Below are 18,770 nucleotides of genomic sequence, written 5' to 3'. Positions count from 1 at the left end.
AACTTTAAAATAGTAAGAGGTAAGCAGAGCAACTTCACAGCTGTAAATCCTCACTGTTTCTGTAGTGATGCAAACATGCTACTTGATGTTGTGGGTCCCATAAGAAAGGCAATACTTGTTCAGAACGTGCTCCTGCTGGGAGGTGTTCAACATCTCTTCAGAATTGGATTCTACGGTAAATAGAATGGGCAGAATTAATTCAGGTACAAGAAATAACATGGTTATCTTCTGCTTCAACGTGCTCTGTTTCACAGTGGAAAGAATATCATAGTGCTTATCATGGCAGTAGTGACTACATGCAGACACTGCTACAAAGGGCAGAGAGACTGATGGTAAACTCAGAAGCCAGTTGTATCAATTTTCTCTTTATGCAAACCTTCACCTTGCTAGAATCTGGTGACAAGAAGTAATATGAATAGTTCCTTGCATTTAGGTATGCTGGAGATTTAGATATGGCTGGAGGAAAGGCAAAATAAATTATTTTCCCTTCTCTGTTCTGTTCAAGATACAAGATAGAAAAGGCATGATTATAAAATTAATCCTCTGAAGATGTTCTTTTATAGGCTGCTCTCTGTAGATGTGCTGTGGTTTCATATACTTGAATCTAGAGTACAGCTCACAAATGGCAGTTTTCTGCATCTTGAATGTTGATGTATTAGTTCATTCAGTATACAAAGAGACCTAATTATGCAAAAGCAAGTTCTAAGGAAAAAAATGTACTGATTTGCTGGAGTCTGAGTACTGAAGTGTCTGTATGACTTCAACCCTTCCTTTGTCTTCACAGCCTTGCTGAAACCATGGTCACAGTTAAATGGCTCTTTCAAAAACCCTTTTATGGTAGAAGCAAAAACAGGCCAGACTGCTTTGAGTCAGGCTGCTAACTAAGTCATGAAAAAGATTTACGGACACAATAGCACGTTGTACACTCTGTGAGATTTTTACAAGTTTTATGAGCCAAATAATAGATCCATTGGTAGTCTCAGCAGGTTCCTCCCACACCGTGAGTCTACGCATCCACAGAACAGTCTCCTGCAGGGGAGAAAGGATCAAGTGCTGGCAGCTTTGAGTGTGTTGGAGAACTTCTTGAGAGTTGTTTTGATCAAATTCGTGTGAACTGAAGATAGCTTTCTGTTCCATTCCTATGCACTGTAAATAGGATCTTCTAGACAGAAGTCTGCACTATAGTCATTAAAACTGTATCACAGCAGAAATAAAGAAACAGATTTCTCTCTTCATTTTATGAAAATCTTTTAAGTATTTCCCATGGAAAAGTGCTAATAATTACAGAAATACTCATCAGAATATTATTAAGGCCTGAGATTTTGGAAATGTATTTTAATCCATTACAAGAAGAATTACAGAATTTATGACTGATTGTCTGCTGAGCATGGTCATAAGGCAAGTTTATATTTAGATTCATATTTGAAAATCAACTGTCACTGGTATAAGGAAGCTACAGCTGCAGAAAAATGCCATTCCCTTGTGATGTTCTACTGAATGATACATGTTTCTCAGCACCATAGTGTTCATTTTTCCCTAGTTTTACTCCTTGATTTTTTTATAAAGCAAGCTGTCGAAAATCATATTGCCATTTGTGACAGCTTTAGTGAACGCAACTAAAAATAAAATGTTGGTGACATTCCAATGTGTTGGTTATATCTAGTTTTGTAAGATAGGACAGTACTTTGTGGGTTTAATTCAACTGCAGGGAACTTGGATCCCATGATGAGGTTTATTGATGCACAGTGTGTATTGCACAAATTCTTCATATGGTTGATGTCAATCACACGTGGGGGCATTTGACCCTCATCAGTCTAATGGCTGTTCCAAGAAGATAACTTGGGAGGAGTACTGTCAAAAGGGAAGTTTGTTTGTGTATATGTACATTTGGGAAGGTTTAGAAAAAAATCCTTGTCAGCATAACACGTATTTGCAGTTTGGGAAAGAGTTCTTCCTGATCACATTTGAGATTGCATTGCAAGAAGCCTTTTTTAGACATGGAAATATATTAAAGAAATCCCCCCAAAGGAAAACTTGCCAAGTACAGTGTATACCTGTTTATGAGCTGCTGTGTATCACTCTCCTGTAGAGACTTGTCTATTGAGATGCGAGTTGTGACTTGTGAATGGAAAGTTTGTTGGGTTTCTGTGTTGTCTGACTGTTAGACATTAAGTATCTGAGCTTGGAGGGTTGACTAACAATAAGGCACCAAATGTTCTTTTTGACTCTGTAAGTCTTTTTTTTTTTTTTTCCTTTTTGTAACTGCAGTAGTGGCAACAGCATCACAGAAGGTAGAAGTATCAGGTGAGTATTTCAGCAAGGAGAAATGGAGTATGCCCATACAGTTAAGTTTGACTTTACATATTACTTTGTCGCTACGGGATTGGTATCCAACTTGAAGATTGTTGGCTTGACCTTGGCATTGGTCTCAATGTTGTTTTACTAAGACATTTACATTTTTCCATGTTTCTCTGCCTAGTAGGAGCTTATGCTTCACAAACATCACTCCACAGCAGTTACCTCTTGTATATAAATCGTGTAATTCAGAAAGTTAAGAAACTGTTAGATCTAATCTAATGTTAAATACATAAATTTATCTACCTCACAGTGCAAAAAATCCTTAATTTTTGAGGCTTGCTGACTTAACTGATAGTTATACGCTGCCCTCTGCTGGAAAAAAACACCGTACCTGTATTTTAATCGACATGGCTACTGAAAATCAAAATTTTCATAATTTATTATAACTTTCATAGTAGTAAAAACTCCATTTATTTTTCTACAGAGGCAAAGAATGAGGAAGAAAGATTTCCACCATCTATGCTTCCTCTTATATCATAAAAGTTTTTGAGAAATTCTATGTGAGAGTGTCACTGACATTGTTATAACAGATGTTCTAATCTGTTCAGCAGCCCAGAAAATTTTCAAAAAAGACTTTAGGAGTTGTATACGTAATTGAAATTCAGCAGCTCTGAAGTAGTTAATTGCCCTAAAATCATTATGAGAATCTTGCTCCCATTTATTTGAAATTAATGAAAACTTGTTTCATTTGATAGAGCAGTTATCCGTAATTACACCCAAGCTTCAGTACTTTCAAATGTTGAGATTTGTTTGACCCAAGAGGTTACTGTCTGAAAAGATGGCTGAGTCAGCAAGTCCATAGTCTTTTGGGTACAAAGTGATGAATAAAATTTAAGATCATGTTTCCAGTAAATATGCAGGAATGGTGATTCTACAGCTGTGAAAGACAATGCTCTTCTCAGTCTGCTGTCCTAGTTTGTGTTTCCCTAGTAGGGTGATTCCTAAGTTAGCTTGTTAATGTCTGGGGCTTTTTGTTCTTTCCCAACCCCCAATTCTTGAATGACCTGATTAGCTCTTAAGATCTGGGTTTTGTTGTGGTGGTGTTGTTTTCGTTTGTTTTAGCATGCCAAGAGCAGGGATTTTATTTTATTTTTTCATTTTGAATGATAATCCTTATGAATTTAGTCAAGTGGATAGTGACTTTCTAATTATTCTGGCCTTTATTGTGAAGTCTTTTAGCAGTGGCTCTTGCATTCCCTTTCCCTGATGCTGAAATAGAGTTTAGGGTATTTTGCATGTGGAACTGCTTTTGTACTGCCTAGTGTGCTTTGGTAAATCTAAAATATTGATAGGTCTTTTTGCAGCATGCATTCTCTCTAATAGCGTGCTAAAGATTAACCTTACATTTAGCCTCTCATTATAAATTTGACCCTGTTGACGTCTGTATTCTAGTACTTGAATATTATCACTCATTAACTCTTAAATTACGTCTGTTCTGGAGTCATCGCAAGCTACTGAATGCACTGATATTGCAATAAGCTTTGAGTAGAAAACCGTCTATAAAATTACACTGCACTATTTTTTCTGGTGCCAGTAGACACTTAGTTGATCTTTTCAGTATCTTTGTTAGATCAATGACTATTATCGAGCCATGTTCACAGATGAGAAATGTCAAATGGAAAAACCTGAATCTGACAGGTTGGCCAGAAATTTTGAGGTGCAGAGAAAAGCTTAGCTTTCATATTATGAATAATTTTATTTTGTCTCTAGAGATCTTGTGAAACTTGGATTTAAGTGAAAAAAACTTTTTCTCCAAAATATTAATGCCTGTGGCCTTCAAATGCTGACAGTTACAGATTGCTATTTATGTTATCCCCAAGTCAAAACGATAGTGTCAGTGAAAAGAAATAGTAGTAGGTGATGAAGATTATTTATGTTTCAAAGAAAGGGGGAAAAATGGGTGTTTTTTTACTTTTAAGACATTGTCTAGTTCTTCTTGATTTGTGATTCATTTTCATTCACATGCAAATGGAGTTACTGAATACCTCTGTCAGATACCGTGGTTGTTGAAGGGACGGATCATTTCTGGAAAAAACAGTGCTTTCCTGTGTAATCCCGTATCCAATCCTTTACACTGCAGTAGGCACTGTATTTGCTTACTTGCTAAAAAAGAGCATGCCATTTCCCACAAAAGTGCTTCCCATGGGGAAGAAAGAAAGGTGCTGAATCATATCTTCACTGTGCCTAATTTCTCCTACCTCAACTGCAGTGTACATTTTAAGTATTCTTGGTAAGAGCAACCCTGTGCATGATAAAAAGTGTTTGAAGATTTGAGTGGAGAACATAAAACTAAATCTAGTTGTAAAGCGGGTTTAGTTTTCTTTCCATTTTCAATTTCTGTACAAACACTTGTGTCTATTGACACAAGAAGAAAAAGGTGTCTTGCTGTGTGTTGGCATCAGCTGGAATTCTTATAGCTTACAGTAGTCTTTTGTATATCTATGTTAATAGGTGTATACGTATATAAAAGGTATGAGTGCAGATAAAATTTAATCCTTTTCATGTGAGATATTTGAACTCTGCAGAACAGAAGAGAGACCTGACTGCAGTCTGCCATCTTTAGTGCTGATCTGTTCTTAACTGTTACTGAGCTGTGTCCTTTGTGCAGAATACTTGTCATTTTGGGTTTTCAGTATTGTTCCACAGGAACTGTGCTTTGAAGATGATAGTTATATATGTGATTGGGTCCTTTTCATTATCTTGTGGGTGGACTAATAGCAAAGGCTGATTGGCACATGAAAATGTTTATATTTAACTCCTTCACAGTGGCACCTGACTTAAGTTGATTTTTAAATATATATAAATACATAAACCACAAGGGGGAGTGAGTATATAGCTTGTTGAAGTCAAATTATTAAAGAGCATTTCAGGTACTCTTCCTGACAAAGTGTATGGAGGTGAAGCTCCTAATCTCTCAGAGCTATGTTTATAGAAACTAATTAGGGTAAGACTGGTATGTTGTGCATGTCTGTACAATCTTGCCTCTTTTTGACATACTGTTTGGCTATAGGTTGGCCTGTAGAGAAGGCAGCAGAAGGAACATTAGAAGTATATTTCAGTAGAGATACCATCTATTAATTTGTGTTCTCAGAGAAGCAGGATTTGCTGATTGTGGTTTTTGTATGTCAAATACTATTAGAAACTAAGCACCTATGTGAATGAGAGAATATAATGTTATGTTGGCTATCTAGAACACGCTGAGGTCATTTGCCTCCTTGCCCTCAAAATCTTTCCATTAGGAAAATGTTGCAAGGGAGCATATAAGCTGAGGTGAGCTTGCTGCTTTTGTTTCAATTTCATCAAAGTGTATTACGCAAAAATGTGTGAGGGAAACAGGCCTTTCCAAACTCATACATGCTGCTAAAGAGTTCGAAAAACTGAGCTCCAGCAGAGCCCAAATGACTTGTGGATTTAATTTTTAAGTGTTACACAACCAAAACCCCTCCTTCTATAAAAGGGAAGTATTCTTGGATATTTGGGAGTTTTCAATAGAAGGTTGATTTTGAGGTGCCTCCCCTCGGCAAAGTAAGATATATGTATATATAATTTTTTTTTTTTTTGAGTTACAGTTGAAATTGGAGTAAATCTCAGATAAACACTTTATTTTGATAGGACTGGAGAGATTTTCAGAAGAAGAAATCTGCAGCTAGCGATTGCATTAAATGGGTCCTTTTTATATGCAAGAGAACTGTACTGTGTCAAGTAAAGCTGAAGTTAGACTAATGACAGCTACGTCGGGTAAAAAGAGAAGAAAATATGAGCCAGAAGTTTGGAACTAATTCTGAAAAAAAAAGTAAATTTACGCCTTTTCAAATTTATTTATTTATTTATTTATATTCCAGTACAAGGAATAAATTGAAAAAATAACAGGTGAAGCATTACAAAATAGCTTCATGTTTGTACACAAGTTGGCAGACAGTAGATGGAGCTCAAGCATATATAGACTAGTTTTTGATAAGTTATATAAAACTGGCTGGTGGCCTCTTAATAGATGGCTGTAAGACAAACTATGCCTATTGTCAGATGTCTGAAAAGTTTGCATGTTATTAATAAAAGACCAGGTTTTTCAAAGGTATTTGGATATCTTAAAGTGCGCCTTAGGACCCAGTAGGAAGCTCTTCAGGAGGTTGGGCACCTATTTCTTCCAGTTTCCAATCTGTATTTTTAGATAAATCGTATTTCTAAAGAGATTTCAACACTGAATACTAAATAGATGCAAACTCCATGTTCTTACTCTTCCTGTACAACAGCTACAGGCCTTACAGAACTGCAATAGAAGGAAGGAGTTTTGCTGACCTCTCCTGTACCACACCCTTGCAATGCAAACAAATGTAATTACAACTACAGCTCTATCTATTGCTTTATTATCAGGAGCTGCACCAACAGCCTGCAGGAAGTGAGGTTAGAGGAGGGACATGAAAGAGTCAGTTCCAGTAAGACATATCACAGGAGTGGTACGACCTGAGCTGGGTGGTGGGACATTATGGTACCTGTAGACAGTTGAGTTAAGGACAAATAAAAGTAAGCAGTGTTTTTGAACTGTGTTGTCATCCCTTTTCTCCCACATATTCTACAATTTAAAAAGTGTTCAGCTGTAACCAGTTGGGCACTACCTGTATTTGGAGGCATCCCCCACAGAAGTTTAGTTAGGGATGCTAGGCCATGTCCTAATGACTAAGTACTAAGACTAAACAGTAGTGGGCGTTGTGAAGATGCTGTTTGTGTGGACAACTTGTTTGTCAGTTGTATCCTCTGTTTCCTGACTTTTCTTGCATCAAAAGAACAAATAATTAGTTATAGAGAGAAGTCATACATACTAAATGAAGAATGTTCCAATCTTAGGATCTCCATGCTTTGATTTGTTTTTTCTCTTTAAAATTTTATTCATATTATACCTTATTACAACCTTATGGATGCCATTTTATAGCAATAGGTGCTCACAACCCTTGTTAGATTGTGCGCGTGCACTGTGCAGTCAGGAGGTGCCTGCCATATGTCGTCACTTGTCCCACGCACTGTGCAAGCAGGAGGTGCTGTATGCCGTATGGTGACATGAGTCCAGTGCCAGTGAGTGGCATGCTCTGGATTGGCTGCCTGCTGCATCAGATCCGATTTATGCTGTTGACCCTTGTCCTGTACACCATGTCTTCTCTCGTTTATAGTTGGCTTTCTGGGTGGATTGTTTACTTTCACTTAGTGAAAAGAAATCTAATGTAGCATTGCATGTATTCCACTGGATATTGTTGGGCTGATTTAAATGCTTAGGTGATTTGTCGATGTAGCACCATCTAACAGTGGCAAGTCACCAATTCCATTGTGTAGTTTAGTCTAAAATTATTTCTCTGTAATATGAAATCAAGAATCATAACTCTATGTGTGAATTATAAGTACACCCGTGAATATAAGTGCTGTTTGGACCAGATGATCTCGATGGTATTTTCCAACCTTTATGATTCTATGGAAATAACTTTTTTGTAGCTCCGCAGACTGTTCTGATAACTTCAGACTGCTTGTGAGCTTTCAAGTATTTGTATTTTTACAGAGTTCGGTTGCATTACTTGAGCCACTTGCAACTTTGAAGCCAAAGAAATCTTTGATTGGTTTTGTGATGAGAGAAAAAGAAGCCCAAAACCTCAAGAGAAATGATTCCTACATTGTGTCTCATTTAATGTGTAAGATTAAAGCAGCCTAAAAGGATTCCCCCAGAACAGGTTTGTACTATCCAATGTGAATACTTCAAGCTCTTGCATATGCAATGTGCTGTGAATGGGGCTGGAGACAGTTTAGGTGTGTCAGGAGAACAGTCCCGATCTGCAGTGCTGGATAAATGTAATTTAAACCAGATCACGGAACTCCCTAAATAACTCTACAGGCTTTATAATAATACAGATGGGATCGGGAGAGACACCTTAATTTCTCTTCCTGTTGGACTATTAGGAACCTGATACAGAATGTGATCAAGTGTCCTTAAATTTGTGTCCTTAAGTTCTATGAGTTTAGAAAGACTTTCTTAATAAACTTACCTATCAAAAGCACTCTAGCCAGCCATCCTTAGAAACAAATGAAGGCATTTTCAGATATTTTAAGATTCTTGGCAAGAATCTTTGAAAACAAAGAAAGGAATCTGATATGATAATTGATCTCCTGATGTTGGAAAGTATTAGAAATGCATTGATAGATTGACTTAGCAGAAAGATCACATTTGATGTTTCTTAGGTGCATGAAACAGTTTATTTCTCGTGCAGTCAACCCAAAGTACCAGCAAAAGGTTGCAGAACAGGAGAGTGGAAATGGCTGAACCATCCTTAGCTCCTCTGAGTCAATATTTACTAGATATAAATTAAGTGTAATTTGGAGCAGCCTGAAGGCTGTTCATAATCATGCTGGCTGAAAGAGCTCCGTGGTAGCCAACAGTGCAAGAATTATTTTACCATTACCCAGAGGTTTCTTGTGTACTACTTTCTTCCAGTAGTCTTAATTTTCATAGTGATGTATCACAGTGTCATACGAAGGTTCCAGTTCTGACTCTGGTTCTTAAGAATGCGTCATCTATTCATTGAACCATATGTGCAGAGCTTGTGTAACCTTTATTAAAAAAAAATCCTATTAGTTTTGCTTAAAAAAATAGATTCGCTATCTAAATAAAGCACTTTTTCCTGCTGGTTATACTATTGATTTAAAAACAAACAAACAAAAACCAGCTGCTGTGTAAAATAGTACAGTATTATTTTTAAGGGTTAATTTCATTGTTTCTGGCATTCCCACACCATACATAGTTTTTTATTCTTTAATTTGTAATTTATGCAGTACAGTTTGGGTTGAGCAGTGGATGTAAAACTTTTTTTTACTGCTGCTTAGTAACAAGCCTTTCAAATGAAAAATAGGTACGCCCACATTGAGTACACATTAGGCCAAATTTACTTTCCAGATTGAGCTGTGCTAGTCTCATTGAAGCAAAGAGATTGTGCCTACAAGCAAGGTAGTCAGTTGAAGATGCTCATTCAGTCCCAATGCTTTCAGTACGGAAAATACTAGAGGGGGAATCCAGGTCCTGTTGGAAAGGTTTGGGAAGATGATTCATATGTAAAAAAAAAAAAAAAAATCCTTTGCCTTGCTTGTTTTTTTTTTGTGTGCTGTTTCAGGTGAAGGAACTCTGTCAGGAATTGTGTCATTGGAGCTAGACCATTTAAACTATACCACTGAGTTTCCCTAGGTAAATGAGTCACACAAGAAGTTGCAAAACTAGTAGGTCTTTCTGAAAGACATGAATGTACACGTAAAGTCATCAAGGCCTGGGGAAATGTGTGCATTAACTAGTGAACCACAACAGTGGTTGGATTTGCAGTCTAGGGCTTGATAAAGAAGGAAAGCACAAGTACGTAAAGGATATTGCATCCTCTCTGTTGTCAGAAGTACCGTATCATGCTGTTGGGATTTGGGGGTTGTTTCTTTTTTTTTCCTTTCAATAGATCGCTTCATGATGAACTGTATTAGAACTGTCGCTTCAGCCTTCAATTCTTTGGAAATCTATTTTTTTAATTCTTACGATGACTGAGAACTTTTGTCTGAATTCTAGTGTAGGTTTATTCATTGCTAAGTCATAATAAATCCCCCCCTGCAAGCACCTTTCCTTTTTCAAACTGATTTCTGATTCTTTTTGGAGCAAAGGTAACCCACCTTACTTTTCATTGCTAAACCATTTAGCTTCTGTTGCCAAAATAACTTACTCATCCTAATAGCTCTTTTCATCACCTGGTATGGTTTTGAGTTACTTGTATTGTGCACTGATTCCTAATACTTTCTTGTCATCATTACACAGTAGAAATGCTATATAATAATAATTCAAGGATGCATCCTTGAATTTCATTTCCCTTTTTGTGTGTGTGTGTGTTTTTTTCCTCCTCTATAAATTGGATTAGGATGTTACTATAAGAATTTCTTTGTGAAGGTTCTTAAGAAATACCATCTTTGATATGTCCTCCCATAGTACCAAAAATGTCCAGACACAGTCACAGTCAAGGCTTTCGTCTTTGGAATTCTTCAGAGTATCTTTTGATCTTCTCTTCTGTAAAGCAATCTTAAGGATTTCCTCAAAGTGGAAAAAGAACTTAAAGTATATTAAAATACACTGCATCATAAAACAGAGAGAAAAGGAGGTTACTTTCACGTTTAGTGTTTTATTTACTCATTCCTTTTTCCAGTCTGTCAGACTACTTTGAGGTGTTTCTTCTCCCCAGCTATAAGTAGGACTCTGTATTCAAAGCCGTCATTGCCAGCTTCTTTTCTGAGCTATCTTTTATCCTTCTTCTTGTCAAGGTAATCACTTTTGAGTCCATTTTCTTTCATTCTAGAGAGTTTTCCTTTCCTCAAAAGAGTCACAGGCATAACATCTGCACTGAGCCATGTAGTGTGACTAATTTTATGAACATTCGGTTTTATTGCTTAATTTGGTGCTAGTTACCTGCAAACATTTGGTGGTCAAACAGGGTAAGAGAACTTCACACATCACGCTTCCTTTTTCTTGGTTTCAAGACTGGGGTTACATTTTCTGTTTGAATGGTCTCTCCATTCCCCTTGCTTTGAAAGGCAGCGCATATTTTAAGTCTTTGCTCAGTGCTGCTGCTTGGTTTATGTGCCAAGTCCCATTGCTTGATGCGGGCACTGAGGACATTTCACATAGTTCGATCAATGTGGGAAGGAGGTACTCTATTATTAGGTGGGAAGTATTACTTTGCAAGGTAATATCTGAGGACATCCATAAACGTTTAATATATATGCCGTACTAATTATGGGTTATATTTGTTGCTGATGAAAAAGACAAGTAGCTCTTCCTTTTAACCACTCCTTGGGATTTACTCTTTCCTAAACTGAGGTCTGAAACACGTATGACTTCTGGATTTTTTGCTACCATCCAGTTTATAAATGACTGATACTTTCAAAGTTTCTCTTTAAGTGTTACAGGCCTTCTTGCAGCACTTAATCCAGTGCATTTTGTTTCCTTCACATCTCCTAATCAGGCTGCTTTGGAGGTGAGGTGTTCGCTCTAAGTGCTATTATAACTAGGCAAGTTATTTCCCTTTTTTGCCTTAGTTCTTGAGAGGTCATTGAGGTGTGGAGGGCAGGTACTTTGCTGATCAGTGGTTTAGCAGTCAGTAAGCTATCCACTGACTGCATAACCTGGGAATTCGTTAACTCTTTCTTTCCTCTTGTTGTGGGGAGTTTTTGTTCTCAGAGCTTTTCATACCCACTTGTTTTCTGTTGGTAGAAACTACCTCCAAACCAAGAAAACTCGCTTTTGATTGCACACTTCACGGCAAAAGTTGTCTTTTGAAATTAAAATACAAGCTGCTTGGACTGCAGAAAGTAGATAGCCTCGTCTATTTCCTAAATAAAGCACATCAGAGTAGGTGTGCTTAATACCATTGTTAAAGCAGAAGAGGTAGAATGAGTGCAAAGTTGTGAAAAATAATGCTGCATTGATTTAACTTAATTTCTTGGCACCTCAGTCTGCACACTGAAGTTCTAAGACAAATTTTAATGAATTGCTAGTTAATCTTGAATGAAATAAAACTTCTTAAAATTACTGAAATAAAAAATGCAGTGTGTTATTATTTGAACAGTTATTTTTGGTTTGCTGGTCCCTTTTTTCTAGTGGTATCTTCTGTCAATGAATTCCACAAGCTTTTCATACATTTGGGTGAAATTCGCTTCTACTAGAATCTACAGGACAGAGCCAGCATCTTTTTTTTTGAGGGTGTGTGTGATAAATGCAGTTTTTATTCTTGTTCTCTACTAGTGGCAATGGAAAAAAATAGAATATAATGCTTTATTAACCATGTAAAATATTCTGAACAAGTTGCCTTTGGTCAACAGGCCATACGTTAAATGGAGAAATGGATTAAAAAACATTTTGCAGCTATAGAAGAACTACACAAATTATGCTTGAACTAAACTATGTAGTCTCTGCAACTTGGTAGGAGTAAGAAATCTGAGACACAGCTGAACAGTTGAGGTTTCACCTGGATGAAAAGAATGCTGCTTAAGCAGGCAGTGCAGAAATGTGCCCATCTCATTCCATAGACAATCTGTGATCAAGTTGTATCCTTGGAGGAGGATACTGTGATGCATAAATTCTGGAATGTCGCTGGAATGCAGAATGTAAGACAGGAAGATTAGAAGCATGGAACAGAAGAAACTGTTACGCGGTTTTTAGTTCTCTTTTCCACAGCACAAAGACATTGAAAATTACAGATGAAATACACTAACAGTCTCAATCTTGCAGGTGATCTCCATGTGTGAGCATGGTATCCAAGAGAATAAAATCACAGGTGTAAATGTAACTTGTTTTTATTTTGTTTTGGTGTTCATTTTTCTTTGTCAAAGCAGATTGTCTTTAATCTTTTCTTTCTCTAGCAAACTGCACAATCCCATGGAACTATCATCAAGCTAAAGCTGTCAGGTGTTAGCTGTACCTACTAATGGTACCTTGGTTACTCCACTAATACTGACCATGTTGGCAGTCTTGGTTTCTTGCTATTTTTTTATTCTTTTTTTTTTTTTTACAAGTACTAGTTGCCAGAAACTTCCTAATTAAAAATAAACAGATTTATCGTTTTTCTTCGTTACTGAAGCTCTAAGGATGTAAATCTTATTCCAGTATGATGAACAACAGCTGTCAAACACTAATCAACTGCTTCTCCTCTTCAGTTATCTCTTTTATGTGTTTGGAGGTGTTATTGATGATGCAGATAAAAATATTGCATGACTGGGCTGGAGCAACTGATTAAGGTTTTATCAGCACAGGGAGACAGTCAGGTTCTGTATCTCATCAAGAAGTTTGCCTTGAGCTGGTGCCTTAAATGCAGCTCTGAGCCAGGGGATACCAAGATAGAGGAGCTAGGATTTCACTGGGTGAGTGGAACAGATCACATGAGGATTCTGGCACACACTGTATGGCATGCTGAAAGCAAGAATGACAGTGGTGACTGAATTGATAGTATCATCTTCAGCTGTGGAAAGCGTCCGAGACTGATATGTGAGCAGGGGGTGTAGCAGCACTGGCAGGCAGTGGTCATGCTAAAGAGCTTGCTAAACCTCTGAAAACTACTAGTAGTGACCATTCATCTTCAGTCTTGAGGACACACAAGCAGAAGAACTGAAAATGCCAAAGGATTATAATGTTTTTCAAATGCTGATTGCAGCGCTTTGCTGCTTTTATCATCGTAAATCTATTATCAGAGTCAAGGTAGGTGACCTGTTTCAATAACAGTAAATAAACAGTATGCTAGTCTGTAATGCCCTTAGTTTCTGTTCAGAAGTGTTTATATGATGGATGCAGTGCGTTTCTGTTCTAAAGAACACAATGCACCATTATCTCAGAGAGAAGCTTAAACAGCTTTCAGTTTTATGAGCCTGAAGCTGACTGTCTTCATGTTGAAACTGCAAGTATAAAAATGCCCTGGTTTTGGACTTGTTGAAAAGAATTTTAACAAAGTTTCAAGCTTTCAAAATGTGAATCAGATCACTTGGTTCCCTGTCTTTTTCACCTGCTTATTGAAAACATAGAAAACTTTGCTCAGAAGTTGTTTTTAAAAACCCTTTGGACAATTTTGGACTTGACCTTATATTTCAGAACTTTTAAAATTAAAGTGAACAAAATGCACACTGTAGGCAAAGATCAAGTCTTTCTAAACATTTAGAGCTATGTTTTCAGAAGGGGGTAATTGTACTGTAATCAGGTAGATTTAGGTGACTTAGGTTTTTTTACTTTTTTAGGTGATTACTTTTGAATATCTGTGAGCTACACCTAAACTTCTAAATCTTTTTATTTAAGATTTATGCTTGAATGGTTCTTTGAATTATGGTCAGCTCTTTAAGTTACTGTCTAATGTGTATGTTTTTTCTGGCACGCCTACAATGAGGAAGGATGTTACGGTTGCTGTCTCGTAGCCTGTAGTCTTTCAACTTTTGATGGAGGTCCTTACAGATTGGGAACAACCATTCCTCACCTCTCTGATGCCCAGCGATTCAGCCTTCTAACTGTCCCTTTCTGAAAGTGGGAAGTGGGGATCAGTCTTCTGGGCATGCTGAAAAAGTGACTTTGATCAGACTGTCTTCTCTTTGACTGTGACAAATACCAGAAGTTATCATCAGAATGGAGAGATAAAGATGCTGTCCTGTTATTGTAATTTTCATTTTCTTTAGAATTTCAAACACAAGGCGTAAAATTCTATTGTTCTAAAACTTCAAAAATGAGTTTGGGTTTTATTGTTGGCTGTCAGAACAGTTATAAAACTGTTGTTCTTGACCATGCATGCCCTTTGTTTAATCTTGGCATGAATTCCTAATACCTAAAATAACGGTGGTGTTGTCATAGCAACTTTCCATTTGGTCTAATCTATATGGTCTCTAAAGAAACTGAAACATTAATAGTGTTTGCAGTATGGATGGTAAAAAATAAAACCTTTTATGCAGAAAAGAAAATACAGCTGGACTCTTTCAAAAATAAGGTTCTATTTAAAGAGATTTGCAGCATTTAAAATAGATTTGAATGCATGTGTTCCAGAATGCAGATTTAGCATTAGATGAATCCGATGAACTGCTATTTTAAGAAGTCCTTTGGTAGGAAACTGGGGTGCATTTGTTTAAGAGAAAATGGTTGTGGGTATAGAAACAGCTGGTGGTAAAGTCAAGTAAGGCTCTCACCTTGAGGCCAAATGATGTATGTTCCATTAAGTGCCAAAGTGCCTAGGACTGTATGAACAACTTGGCGTAAGTTGTCTTAATTTGTGGAAACCTACCACTTTAAGCAAAATCAGTTTGTGTAATTAGGTGAGATTAATTCTTTGTTTTAATAGGGAGTATTCATGTAATGAAATATCAAATTGATCCATAAATAAGTATGTTAAAGTCAGCAGCTATATCTGAGAGAATTTTTTTTTTTACTGCATCAAGATAAATTCATTATAACTACATTATCTGACTTAATTGAAAGTGATATGTGGCCATGCCCAAGGGTTCCTTGTGCTCTTTCACAGCACAGGAAAAAGTTCAGCACTTGAGGACTTGCATTTCACTGTACTTCTAGCATGTGAAATTAGGATCTTAATAAGTTTGGTTTAGTTCCCCGTACATTAATAGAAAATACAATAATCAGTGCAGAAGATCTCAGCTTGAATCAACATATTCTTCACTCGTGATGTGTCGGTACCTTTTACAATCCCATTTGTTTTTAATACATTTTTCCAGTTAAGGTCAGCTTCTGTATATCAGGAAAATAATGAGTCTTTAAGGCTTAAGGTTTCTATTTGGGGTGTGGGGGTGCAACTATGGAGAGAGAATGATAAATTGTGACTTTACACCACTTTGAAGCCAAAATATTGCCTTTTTTGGGAGTTAAGAATAAATCAGTGATAAACAGTGTTTTAAAAATGAAGTGGTGTAAATAATGGTATGTTTGCCACAATAAATTTTAGTTAGTTAGTTACTATTTTTGTTGTTGCTTTTCTAGCTAGTTTGGCCATCATGATCAGAAAGAAAGACCTTGATGTCTTTAAGGCCAGGTTGGATTGGGCCCTGGTCAACCTAATGTAGTGGGTGGCAGCCCTGCCTAGGGCAGGGGTTGGAACTGGGTGGTTTTCAAGGTCCTTTCCAACCCAAGCCATTCCATGATTATGCGATGTTCAAATATTTTAATTCTTAATTCTCTGCTGTGATTCACCCTCAGCTGAAGCTGTCTGTGCAAAAGGGGAAAGCCACTCAAATTATTGGAACTGCCAAGTTTTAAAACTTCAAGCATGCTGATCTGTCTCACTGCTGGGCAATGTACTAATGCTATGAATGTGGCATGGGTAAGAAGCCTTTTATAAGCAACTACTTATTACAAGTGCCATCTCTTATCCTGGATGAATTGCAAGCTCTTTTTATAGATAGTAGATCTTAATTAATATTTCTTCAGTATGTGATGATCTAAATCTGTTTCACTGGCATCCTTGGGCTTTGTGTATCCAGTTTCAGCTTGCATGTGGAGGCAGTTGGGCTTGATAACATGAGTTTACGAGTCATCACCACCCAGCATTATGGGTCTGCCTTTTGATGTTAAATTTGTTGATGTTGGAGAGGGCCAGATGGGAAAGACCGACTTATCAAAATGGCATGAAACTTTGTGTAGCTTCCTGGACTCCTCACTGTCTTGCCGTAGAGTTTTAGTTTTTGGTGAGTCTTACAGTGTGTCTTGTTTTTCCATTTTTCACTGCAATATGCTCTCTTTCATACATGTATAGATAGTAAAGGGACCATTGTTCCTCTGTAAGGGGTTCTTGTTCACTGCTATAGGAACATTCTCCTGTGGATTGCGTTTAACTTCTTGGTAGTGCATTTTGGTTAGGTATTTTTCAGATTAAAACAAAATAAGTAATCAACTTCTAAAATCCTTTATATTTGGTAGAAAAATCTCCAGGGCCGCTGAGTGATGAGATTAGGATTTGACTATCTCTAAACTCAGGATTTCTCGGGATCCATGTGCTGGAAATGAAGCTGTCCTCCTAGCTCTGAATGTGGTCACCTAGAAAATTAAGGAGTTTTTATAAGTGTAGTTTTGTAGTGGAAGGTAGATCCAGAGTCCGCTGGAATTCTTTCTCTCGCCTTCAGTTGACATTAGACTGAATTAAAAGCCTGTACTAAAAGCCTTTTTTATTGCCCTCCTCCCAAACAAATACCTCGTTTACTAGTTAAGAAAGAATGGCTACCTTCTGTGAATGTCAGGCAGGTTACATTATGTTGTTTATAATGGCAGACTGAGGACATGCACAGAATGGAGTTAATTTGATTTTAAAGAGCCATTGCAGTTATGATGGAAATTGTCATGGTATTTTTTTTATATCTTCATCAGTAATCTCAAAAGTTGTCAGCTTATATCTATACAACCACAGAGAAATGTTGTGGTTTCAAAGCTGCCATTCTCCTATATTAATTCAGGGCTCTGGTTAGTTCTAGACTTCTCTTGTATGTCTTAGAACAAATAATACATAAACTTTTGCTGTGCCTATGTCTCAACCAGTTAAGCCACTAGAATATAAAAATAAAATCCTGCAGAAACTGACAGTCATGTATGCAAGGAGACCTTTATCGTCTGTTTTGCACCTCCCATTACTTAACATAGCACTTGTTATAGTCCTGCGTGAACTTTGTGCAGTCTGGAAGGTTAGAGAAAACTGCCCCTGTGAAGAACATTGCCACATCTGTTCAAAATGTCCAAGTTAATCGGAAAATGTTTTACTGAATTGAAAAACTACCTTTTTTTCTGTTAGTACTTTCTCAAAAAATATTTGTGAAATAACTTTATCTTTGTATTCTTATCCCTTTGTAAGCTCTTGTACAAAATAATAATAATAAGTCACTGGCCAGGAAAAGATAAGGACCAACAAGACTGTTCTTAAGCAAAGATTGAGAGTCTGGTTCTGCATGGGTATTCTTCTAAATGCCAAGTTCAATTCTGCTGTTTCTTGTGGCTGATTAGTAGAGTTTCAAATGAAATAAAATACATTGTACTTATAAATAAAATCAAAACATCTTATAAATGTATATAACTGCATATTTTAAAATGCTTGTAATCATAGTGCCAGACATGCAGTCTGATCAAGATCACAGGAGTCCAGGGTTAAGAGACTTCAGGGATTTCTGTAGTGACATGTTTTAATTCAGAATTGGAACTTGAACGTGTTCATTTTCTGTATGATCAAGATGATTAAGGTTTGCTCTCTAGTGGTTTGGAAATAGAAGAATTTCTTTACAATTTCACTTTTTTGAAAATGAATTTTTAGTTTTATTTTTTTAGATATTACGAGAGGAAGTTGTAGATCAGACTTCATGGTGCTCTTAAGCAGAAGTAGCAGGCCTCCAGTGTTGGAGAAAAGATGTATTTGGGAGAAACTTATCATAGATCTGGTTTTAGAAAGATCTAGTATATTTATTAAAAGTTTAGTAAAGGTGCTGGCTTGACTTACTTCCTCAATCAGGTCACGCTGTCATTTCCACAGAGCTGTTCTCACTTATCCCTGCTTTTTCTTTTTTCTCTCTGCTTCTGCTTTTCTTTTTCTTGTTTGTTTTCAAAACCTTCAAGGCAACTGAAAATCATGTGCTTCCAAGGCTGCCTGTTGGGCTACTTTAAATACCAGCTGGCAGAGCTGTGCAAAGCACCAGGAAATAATTGAGTTTGGATGAAAATGCAGCCACCATTAGTAAGGTATCTGTAACAGTCCTTAGCTGTGCTTTGACTAAATAATGCTTTGCCAGGAGGATACAAGGAGAGGTGATGTGAAATCCCTTGTTATCAGAAATGAAGGACATGATACAGGTCCAAAATGACAGATTTTGAACCACTTTCAAATTGTGTCTAGGTAGTAAAGTTCTTC

At 37.0% G+C, this 18,770-nt stretch overlaps 1 protein-coding gene across 9 annotated transcripts in view; it reads left to right on the top strand.

Annotated features, from left to right (window-relative positions):
- BCAR3 (BCAR3 adaptor protein, NSP family member) overlaps nt 1-18,770 on the top strand; it is a 97,331-nt gene that overhangs the window by 62,377 nt on the left and 16,184 nt on the right. The window contains exon 1 of one of the 9 annotated variants that reach the window (XM_083847465.1): nt 2,281-2,304. The exons of 7 other annotated variants lie outside the window; for them this stretch is intronic. Coding sequence is in view for 1 of the 2 variants with exons in the window: in XM_083847464.1 (XP_083703590.1) it covers nt 13,520-13,603 (84 nt within the window). In the remaining variant the exon portion in view is untranslated. One more of the 9 variants, XM_083847464.1, reaches the window with a different exon arrangement.

The sequence above is a fragment of the Anser anser genome, assembly GCF_964211835.1.
Source record: "Anser anser genome assembly, chromosome: 8".
Lineage (NCBI taxonomy): Eukaryota > Metazoa > Chordata > Aves > Anseriformes > Anatidae > Anser > Anser anser.
Note: the sequence above shows the minus strand (reverse complement) of the source record. Positions and strands in the feature narration are given on the sequence as shown.